Source organism: Buceros rhinoceros, unplaced genomic scaffold, assembly GCF_000710305.1.
Source record: "Buceros rhinoceros silvestris isolate BGI_N320 unplaced genomic scaffold, ASM71030v1 scaffold663, whole genome shotgun sequence".
NCBI classification, from domain to species: Eukaryota; Metazoa; Chordata; class Aves; order Bucerotiformes; family Bucerotidae; genus Buceros; species Buceros rhinoceros.
In genome coordinates, this window is record NW_010405157.1 from 48,218 (window position 1) to 59,438 (window position 11,221).

Genomic DNA, 11,221 nt, shown 5'->3' on the forward strand with positions numbered 1-11,221 from the left:
CTGCAGTTCAGCAGTGATAGAAAGGAGCTCTGCTTTCACCCTGGAGTTCCATCCATGGAAACTTTCTCAAATTACTATTACCCCCTTTTTCACAGCAATAAGAGGCACAATAAATCTACAGAATGACTTTTAACCAAGCAGACAGCCAACCTACATTTGGTCCTGCAGTACCTGACCAGTATTTTGGACATGGAGCAGAAGATGTGGGGCTGCCATCAGTCTTTTGCTCACATTCACAACACTTCCTGGACGGCACCTATGCTTTTCCTGCAACCTGGAAAACTATGTCACCAAGCAAATGTAGTGTCCGAGGCAGCCAGGCAAACACCTGGCAGGGCTTGGCCTCCTCAGCCATGCCTGGCACAGCAGTGCAGGAGGAGCCCTGGCACAGCAGCATGGTATCCATCTTTCACAAGAGACTTTAATCAAGATTATTCTGTTGTTTGAGAAGAAGCAATGCAGACAAATCTTAGGAAGCATAAACCTCATTCATGATACAGAAAAACTCAACAATTTAATCACTAAAGGAACCCCGACCACACATTGCCACACTCCTCGCAAGCCATCTTTTACCTCATCCATGACCAGCTTTTTGACAGCAGGCATACAGGGCATTTCTAAAAAAGGAGCTGCAGGTATAACAAGGCTCACCCTTGCTTTAAAAGATGCACAACAGTGATCATCAGTTCACTGAAAAACCTATGCTGGGAAGTTAATAATCCAAACTCAGGTAAAGATCAATGTTTCCAGGGGCTTTGCATCATCCCAACAGCAAGAGATTTCAGCTGAACTTTGCATCACCAGTTTTAGAGTGAATTCTCAGCTGTGAGAGCTCTCCCGTAAACTTCACACACCCCCCCATCTCCAGCCATGCCCAGTTTTTAGGAAACCACGGCTCTGTCTCTATAGGAAAGGAAAAATCTCTTACATTTTGCAGGGCATCTTGATACTGCGGCAGTGACGAGAGCTGTGACTCAGAGTGGTACGGGGACAACCCCTTCCTCAGAGTCCTCAGGTCCCCTGTGCTGGTCTGCTGCAAAGACAACAACAGAAAACAGAACAGTCGATGTTAACAAGAAGAAGGAAATCTGTGTCCCTCCTGCTGTATTGGCTTTTCATCTGTCCCGTGAGCTGTTCCCGTTACTTCTCTCTGCAACGGCACTGACAGTGAACATTGTAATAAAATGCTTTTTCCATGCCCGCATCTGGAGGAATCACATGCAAGCAGCTGGAGGTGAATCATTCAAGGTGTGCTCCATTAAGTGACATAGCAAGAAGGCATTTTTATTTTACCTAAATGAACACGTTCATTAAAATAATTTGTTCAGATGCAAATGAAAAAATATTTTTAAGACTTTCGATTAAATCAGAATCAGCAGAAGAAATCCACCAGGAGACATTTTCTAGTTTTTTTCTTTTTAAAACAGCTTAGGCTAGTCCTACCACCTGCAAGTGGAAGACAAAGCGAGTTTGTAAACAGTGCTACTGTGATTCACCTAAGCTTGCAAAATGTGTGTGACAGGAACAGTTTCTTATTTGGTTATAAATTTGCATGCACCCACAGGTCTTAAACAAAGTCAAATAAATAAAGTTAGTCTATATGATCCTAGAAACCAAAAAAAAAAAAAAAAAACCCAGCCCAAAGGGAGAAGCAGCACTGGGTGCAGAGAGTACTGGATAGTCTCCATGGGACAAAGTTTCTGGCTCATATTATTATTCTCTCTCACCATGATTCTGAAACAGGACAGTCCTTATTTGTAAAAGTACACCCATAAAAAGCCAATATACAAGTAGCCAAAATCAAAGGTCTGAGAGATTATATCTTTTTATTACCGATAGACATCCTGATTATCTTTTCATATTTTTAAGAGTATCAAGCAGTGCACTGTCCTCTATTTCAAAGCCATAAAATCACAACCTTTTAGATTTTTATGCTCCATTAAGACTTCTGACTTCCATTTTCTGCAGAAATGATGTTTTCTACTTCAAAAGAAGCAAAGAAAGCCACTGGTGCAATAAAATTTAACAGGAAATCTCATAAATCTGCTCAACTGGATATAAAAACTGTTCAGTAACCCTGAAGGCCTGACCACAACCAAGACTTTGCAGACCGTGTCCATGCATAGATCTCTGGAAATATGGAAAATTCATTTCCATTGTTCGCTCTCATTTAGCAGAGAAGAACTGGTGCGTTCAGAGTGGGTACGTGATTTTCTATCAGTGTCAGAAACATTTTCTTGTAGTGACATGGCCAGTTTTAGGACACGTTCAGCTTTGGTTTTATTTCAGAATGTTATTTTCTTAGGTTAAAGCATCTAGGGTGCGTGATCCAGGTCTTTCACAGCCATCCTAGTGCACTCACCCTATCACCCTTTACAAGCTGTGAGGAGAAGGGCAGTTCTCAAGAAAGCTATAATGAGAAATGGATGCTAGTCCTGTATTACCCAATCTGCTGGGAACTGATGTGCCCCACATCAGGAGTCAAGGGATACGGAATGACTTCAGCATATTGGATGTCAGGGATTCCCTTGAATTTACAAGGTGGCATCAGAGAATATCGTGGCTTATAATTCTTTCTCATTTCACAATAAAGAATCAGAGACAGAAAGATCTGACGGAGGTAACTCCTATCTGAAGCTAAAAGGTGACAGCTGCAAAACTGAGTTTCCTCCACCATGCCTCAGAGGTATAAACTTTCAAAGGAAGGTTAGCAGGTCACAACTGAAGATGATGATAAGATTCTTCGTTTACTGGCATTGTCCCAGGCATGTGACGTGTAGGGGTCTCTCAGTGGTCATCCCGAAAGGATTTTACCCTGGTTGGTTACGCTTCCACTGCCCTGCTGTGTGCAACCTCTGCCTCACTATTGTTATGTGCATGGAGGGACAGCAACCTCCTGGTGAGTCCCCGGCACACTTTGCTACCCACTCCTTTAGTTTGTTAGCTCCGAAGCTCATGCACCCTTCCTTGACATGTGGCAAACAGGCACTTGCACGAGCAAGAGAAAAGCAGAATAAAAAAGCAGACTGAAAATGTGAGGTTATAGCTTTGTGCTGGAGACCCCAGAGGTCAGAGATCTACTTGCAGCCTCTGCACCAGAAGGATGCGTGTTGCCTCGCCAGCGTTTAGAGGCCCTGGACTGCAGTTTGTAAACCACACTGAGACAAACGATGCCATGTGCTAATGGGGCACCAGCAGCACAGAAACAGGCATTACAGAGAGAGGTTTGGTGGACATTTGTTTGCCTCACAGAAACTTGTTCTCCGAGTCCGTACATTACAAGTAGTATATCTTTCATAACATGACAGCTTGTCCTCACAGAAAGTCAAAATGCCTCACTCACCAAAGGAAATGAGGCAACCAGACCTAAGTCTGGTCAACACACAATATCATACTGCGGTGGCTAAAAATACACTTGTTTAAACTGATTCCATTTAACCGGCCTATGCTCCTGCCTGGAACAAGAATGGGCATTAATTTCAATTTGGTTTAAATTGGTTGAAATGGTGTTGGTAAATATACAGATACAGTCAAAAATCTGCTCTAACGAGTGTTTATAATGGATTAGTTCTATTGCTTTTTTAAAGCAAATCCCATTTAAGACAGTGCATTTGTGTGTGACAACACTATTGTTAGGTTGTTTCAGTGACTGCTGATTGTGAATCTGACCTAATGCATTCAATTTGATGGAAAGATTCCCACTGAGTTCAATGAACATCAAAACAAGCTCTTAATTAAAGAAAGGGGGGGGGGAAAGGGGGAAATAAAAGATATATTAAAAGAAAAACCAAACCACTGAACAGAGAGCTATCCAGAGAAGGAATGAGGTGTTTTGGGCATGGGATGCGTTTGGTAGGGCCAGAAGAATCTTTACCTGCCATTATTTATAATTCATCCATGCTGGAGATGGCCAAAGAATCACCTTCTCCGAGCGCTGCCAGCTGTAAAGGCAGTCCCTTTGACAAGCACTCTACCCAATGCAATTTTCCTTCCATGTTTCCTAGAATTTGTTTCAAAACGTATCTTACTCTGTTTTTCACAACAGCCTACCTACCAATCACAGTTCTGCACTATTTGTTTTCCTTGCACTAAAAGCAAATGTGTATTTCTTCACCACAGAAGGAAAGCTACTTTTCCTTCCTTTTTTAACTAAATACATTGCAGTGACACGCATTCATCAGGCCTCCCTCAACATTCACACAGCCGCTGGGCTTTGCCATCAGCGTTGGAGCTAACCAGGAAAAGGAAGTGAATCCCTCATTAAAAAGCAGTATGACTAATGATGCATCAGAATGAGTAGCCTTTACTCCACTTAAACCTAGATTAAAAATCCCGGTATTTGCATTGTCAATTCACTCTACAAAATGAAATCTCTTATTACCTTACCCAATTTTCATTACTGAGATGTAAGTGGATCCCAAATTGCTTTTCTAGTCAGAATGGCATTTTAAAAGTACAATCCCTGATCATCTCTGTTCATCATCATTGCTGGACATTATCTCAATTAATAGGCAACAAGTCTATAATAAATTACCCTTCAGGTAAAATCACTTCACATTTCTGGAGTTTCAAGGAATTTATCAGCAAAATCATTTTCATCTGAACTACAATTCCACAGGAGCGTGTTTCTTCAGTTGAACTTTTCTTGGGGATGTTTTCTATGCTGAGAAGCAGACAGAGAGGGAGGGACACAGAAAAGGAGAACAAGAGAGAGCTGAGCAGACTCAGTCAGTTTTTCCTTAACCTGATCAAATTTACAACTTGCATAACCTGCAATACACTCGTCCCCAGCAAATGCCAACAACTGACCGTTGGCTACTCTGGAGCAGCTCTTACTCTTTTACTGTGAACTTTTTTCAAACACTAGTTTCATCCAAATGTTTTTTTTTAAAAAAAAAAAAGAAAGAAAAGGAAATAGAGAAAAAGAAAGCATCTCCTGAATTTCACAGCGGTACGGGAGTGCAAGACCTCCCCTAGGTCTAACTCAGCATCACTCTACATGGTGATGTCTGATGAGCACTGGATCAAGCAAGCCTGCAGACCCAATACCTTCGCCTTCAGCACAATCCTCTGCTACATACTACCAATGCTGGCAGCTCTGCAGTGGTCCCTCAGACATAATAACTCTTCATTACCTGGAAATAACGACATGACATTTATTGCTGAATTTTTCAACTAGGCAGAACTTGAAGTGACCCCAGAAGATACTGTTCTTGGACCAAAGCCCAAGATCTTTGTCAGCCCTGTTATGGAAGAAATGGACCTAAACACAGCCCTCGTGGTAGGGAAGGGAGTTTTGCCTGCTCATATCAGTGAGAAGAGAACAGGAGCAACAAATCAGGTTTTTAGTAAAAATTATTTGCAAACCCCACTTTTCTGCTGTCTAGAAAACAGAAGCAATTTGCTTATTCACATGGGTTGAAAGTGGTAAGTATTTTCTATGAAAATAATTTATAGTTTAAAATACTTTAGATAGAAATTAAAGTCTTGATGATTACCAAAGCCTAAAATTACATTTCTTAAAAAATCAGCAAGCACTTGTTCCTATCAAAGCTTTCTATACTGCTAGCAGGGCGAAGAAATGGTGGCCTCTGACTTTTTGACCTGATGTGCTGAGTGATTCAATTTGAAAACGACACAAATAACACAGGAAGATGAATGGTGTTTGTAGTATGTTAAGGTCAAAGTACTACAAAGAAACATTTATTTTTCTTTCCGTTACTGCCCAGTAAAGTCAGATCAGTGCTGTGGCTATGTTGAACCAACTGTGAAGATAAAGTGTTGAGAACTTACAGACAAGTTAGACAAATTACATTTTTCTGTTACCCTTCGGTGTTACTTCTGCTGGAAGGAAGCAAAAGAAGACAAGGATTTAATCCTGAAATACTTTGATGTAACAAATGGACCACTTTTAACACAAATTAAATACAGAAAGGCACAAATTTACTTGACACATATTTCTCAGCATTTATGAAAGAGTTTAGCAAAAAACCCAGAACAATTTCAATTAGAATTATGTGCTAAGGGGACTGAGGAAAATTAAAAAGCGACACTGTCAGCTTCCAGTAATTCATGAATGAGCATTCAAAACAGGTTTGTTACATAAGTAGCCTTTAACTGAAAACACTATTTTCTCCTTTCACATAAATTGTATCAGCTGACAGCTGAACAGAGGTAAAAAAAAAAAATCATAAATGATCAGTTTGACCCTGTGCCCTGCAGAATTATTAAAGCCTTTACAAAGGGTCACAGCTTCCCTTCTCCTTATGGGCTGTGGGGTCACCCTGGAGCAATGTGGGTGTCTACACACAGGCATCTCATGTCTGAGAGTATCCAAGGCACCCGCGGAGGCTTGGCGATGTGAAGAGACCTATATCCTTCTACTGTGCAGTGGGAGCCAGGAGGGGTGGCCCTGGTGGCTACTGAGGACTAGGTCTGTGCACCTGAGATGCTGCTTTCTTCACCTCCTGGTAACTCATTTGTAACCTCCTGCATCATGAAACCTTCCTCTCCTGGTCCATATGCCATTTAAAAAAACCAACCAAGCACCAATTCAAAGACCAGGAGTCCTAAAAAGCCCTTTTTTGTTTACCTCTGGGAAGGCCCTTCATAAAGGGATGGAAAAATGTCTCCAGATGAAGAGGAGAATCAAGCATTTGGAGTCATCAACAGCAGACTTCCCTAGAGGACTGTCAGTTCAGAGGTTTTATAACCATCAGCTTCGTTTTCCTACAACACAGACCCACTGGCACTAAGCTCAAGAGACAGCAGAATACACACCGCACCACTTAAATGCATTAATATTGTATCTGCTATTCAACATATCTTCAGAAGAAATTGTGTATCATAACATGAAATGCAAGTAGATGGAAAGGAGTACTGTGAGGAACTCAGTACTGTCAGCAGAAGATGCCCTTTACTGGCACCTGTTCAGAAGATTTTCTCTGGACAAACGAATATGCCACATCATCACACAGCCCTCAAAGACACAAGAAATTTCCATCTTCTTAATGGCTGCTCCACCCTTATACAAGGCACAGCATTTCCTTTAGCTGTCATTTAAATATAAGGGTGAACATGGTCCTTAACAGGAGGGAAAAGGGTCCCACTCTGACCATGTAAGCCCATAAGGATTTGGGCTTATGATTTGGGTAATTCTCCATATGAAAAAAAAGTCTATATGAAAAAAATGTCATTATTCCTTCATATTCTAGTTTTACCCCATAAATATTGGATGTTATACAGAAAACTCTGCTGAGGACTCAGCCACCATTCCGATGAGCTGTAAGACGAGCTGGCAAGGTGAAAGACAGCCTGGCTGAATAGAGAGCTCTGACTGGAGCTCAGAAAGAAGTCTATAGCCTGTGGAAGAAGAGACAGGTGACTTGCGAGGCTGTGCAGGGAGAAGATTAGTAAGGCTAAAGCGCAGCTTGAGCTTAGTCTGGCCACTGCCATAAGAGACAACAAAAAATGTTTCCATAAACACATCAACAGCAAAAGGAGAGCTAAGGAGAGTCTCTGTCCTTTGCTGGATGTGGAGGGAAACGTAGTGATCCAGGATGAGGAAACTCCTGAGATAATGAATACTGCCTTTGCCTCAGTGTTTAATGGTAAGATCAACTCACTGAGAGCTCAGCCTCTTGAACCAGAAGGCAGGGACGGAGAGCAGAATCAAGCCCCCACAATCCAAGAGGAAACTGTAAATGAACTGCCACGCTGCCTAGATGCGCACAAGTTGATGGGGCCAGATGGGATCTATCCAGGAATTCTGAGGGAGCTGGCGGAAGTGCTGACCAAGCCACTTTGCATGATTTACCAGCAGTCCTGGCTAACGGGGAGGCACCAACTGACTGGAGGTTGGCAAATGTAATGTCATCTACAGGAAGGGCCAGAAGGTGGATCCAGGGAACTACAGAGCTGTCAGTCTGACCTCAGTGCCAGGGAAAGTCATGGAGCAGATCATCTGGAGTGCCATCACATGGCACGTACAGGACAGCCAGGTGATCAGGCCCGGTCAGCATGGGTTTATGAAAGGCAGGTCCTGTTTGACCAAATTGACCTCCTTTCTCTGACAAGGTGACCTGCTTAGCAGATGAGGGAAGAGCTGTGGCTGTTGTTTACCTGGACTTCAGTAAGGCCTTCGATACTGTTTCTCACAGATGATCTTATAGGTCTCTTCCGACCAGATGATTCTGTGATTTAATCATATATATATTTGTGAGGAGAGAAAGAAGGAATGTTTTATTTCAGTCCTCTGGGTCAGGCTGCCTCACCTTTACGGACTCTCGTACTGCCCATTACCTGAACTACTTGCCTGTCACTGTAATATAAATTCTTAAACCTACCAGCAACAACTTTCTTAACTGTAATTTTTCCAGTAATTGAAATTGCCTCAATTTTGACACTCAACAACCCATTGTTTGCAACTGGGTAATTAAATGAAAGATTTAGCTCAAAATCTCTTCCTGTTATTTCCTGCAGCAATGTAGCTAAAAGTACCAACTTCTTTTCAAGTAGGTAAATGGCTTTGATTTGAACTTGATCAAAACTCAGATATTACTAACCAATGTCTTTTGCATGAGTACAGGAGGGAAATAAATAATTAGGGGCATATTTAATACAATCAGATGATTAAAAAATGGAAATTGCCAACATTAGCATGTGAAAGAACCTGCAATCAGAGCCCCAAAGAACCAGCAGCAGCCCCCAGATTCAAGAAACTGTTTGTGGATGCATTAGCTCGCTCTACCTTACAGAAATTCCGTGGCAAGCTGCCGCAGTCAGCCAGCTAGAAGCAAACGGAAGAACATACACATTTGGAAACTTAACAGAAAGAAGTTTTTTTATCGTCATGGAAAAATAGTCTATCTCTACCACAGATAACCAAAATACGCTGGTCTGACATCCAGCACTTGATAAGAATATTATTATTTGAACTTCAACCCCTTTTCCCATACTAATGAATGAAGTCTTGCAGAACCCATTATTATCTGCACAAAAATTAACATCTTACTACCACAATTTAGAGCATAGTGACCCCACAAGCACTTCACAAAGCTTGATCATCTTACTCTTTTTCACAACAACAGGTATTTTACCGCACCCACAGAGTTCAATGCCACTGTCAGAACACACCGCTCTGTAAGAACAACCCGGCCCAAGATATTGTTAGCAAGTCCAGCAGAGCAGTGATATTTTGGTGAGGTAAAGTAAGGCAGAAACACATCCCAAACAACATGAAGGAGAGGTCACAAAGGAGCTGCCTCACACAGGCACAGCTCTCACACAGGCATCAGGGCAATAGCCCCAGTTTCTTGTGACCTCGGCACCACACGAGTGGCCCTTTCAGGCGGCCTCATGCCCCAACAAACATCTCCTACCACACAACCTTGCACAAAGGTTTCCTCCTTATCTCATTAATTCGTGTTTTAGGGTCTCATGCGCCAGGAAGTTGAGGGATGGGCCATTTTACTATGTGAAGCTAGCAGATAATTGAATTAAGGTTCAGTAATTGCAGTTATCGCTACAAGACATATTCAAGCAAAAATAAGCTCAGCAAAGCACAGATCTGACTTGAAGTATATGTGAAGAGTCCTATTAACTTCAACAGCATTTATCAGGCAAGCTGGAAATTACACACGAGAGTGAAATAAAAAAATCAACGCATTTGATTTTTAAAGAACTCTGCAAATAAGAAAAAAATAAGGGATGAGATTAAAACTATTTAACATCTTCCATGTCATGTAATAATATGAGCTTTCTGTAACAGGAGAGATTAGATTCCCTTACACCGGTTCATATCCCTGCTGTACACAGCATATTCGGGGATCATTCCTTAGATGGGTGACAAAGGTTTTAGAGAACGGTGGTTTGCCAAGACACCTACTCTCCCAATTCCCTCCTCAGTATCCAGCCAGCAGGTCACAAGCATAACCTCAGCCAGTTTCATCAGTAGTCTCGTTCAGTTGTTCATGTGGAACTGGAAATGGTATGACCAAGAGAATGAGGTGCAGCTTTAAAGATGCATTTGGATGTTGTGCCATGGCTGGATCTCAGCCATGCACAAACACAACGCAGGAATAAGCATTCCCACTTCGGCCTATGCTCTGAGTTTCCCCTCATAGCATGAGCTGCTTCCATACGAGCTGGAGGGGCAAAGCAGCACATTTCATCTGGTAGCAATGGTGACAACTCAAATTCTCTGTTGTCAGGGGAGTTAACGCTTTGGGAAAGGCTTAATAAATAGCAGGAGACAGTCACTAAGAGGCTTAGCAGATTTTGCCATGTAAAACCACCCTTGGAAAAATATTTTTATCAGTATCTCAGTGGGGTAGAGGTAATAAGAGCAGTGCAAGTTTCAAACCTCTCCATTTTCTGTAGTAACTGAGGTAGGGAACTGTAGTACACTGTTAATATTCAGGAGTGTCTGTATTTTCTCCCTCTTGTTTTAGATCAGCAGAGAAAGATCAACCCCATAACTCATGTGAGACTCAAATAATCAGCTCAAACCAAATTGCAGTATATAATTATAATCACACAACTGGCAGGCTTTGCTCAAGAAAGAATATGGGTTGGCAGAGCTGAGATTCAAGCATCACAGCCTATAACCCAAATAGAAATGCAACTCCATAGTTAACAAAGCCAAATGGAGCTATAGCCATTGACATTCAGTGTGGCCCACATCCCATCTGTGGCTTGTATGCAATGAGTTTAGGAGTTTCAGGTTAATGGAGCCCATCCCTGGCTCATTAACACGAAAATCAGTCTCTTAATTAGGGATGTCAATGGAGAAGCTATGGAATGCTGCCCCAGATTCACCAGACAAGTAGGTGCAGATGTGGATGTAGTATTAGAGCACATGAATAAACTCACTGGACCATCCCCTGGAGTCAACTTTCATTTTCTTCCGTCAACTGCACTCCAGACAACAAAGCCGAAGAGAACCACAGCACCTCCTTCCAAAAGATCAGCCAAGCTGGGACTGCCTTCAAGGCGTTCCCCACATCCCATAAAATGAGGGAGCTGGGAATGAGGAAGGTAAAGACCTGAATCCCCTCCTTACAAATCAGAAAAGGTCCCTTGCAGGCTTTAACCAATGCTGGGACCAAGCTGGCTGAGGGTTCTGCTGGCTGCCTCTCTCTTCTGAACAGCACTCGGGGCAGGATGGACACTCAAGTCCCTCTCTTCTGGAGGAGCTCTCTCTCAAAGCTCTCTGCTGAAC

The 11,221-nt window shown here is 42.3% G+C and overlaps 1 protein-coding gene across 1 annotated transcript in view; it reads right to left on the reverse strand.

Moving 5' to 3' along the window:
• Window positions 1-11,221, reverse strand: part of CCDC85C (coiled-coil domain containing 85C) — a 113,247-nt gene that overhangs the window by 25,492 nt on the left and 76,534 nt on the right. Inside the window, exon 4 of the mRNA XM_010133606.1 lies at window positions 929-1,033. Coding sequence (XP_010131908.1) covers window positions 929-1,033 — 105 coding nt within the window. The remainder of the gene's footprint in view (window positions 1-928; window positions 1,034-11,221) is intronic.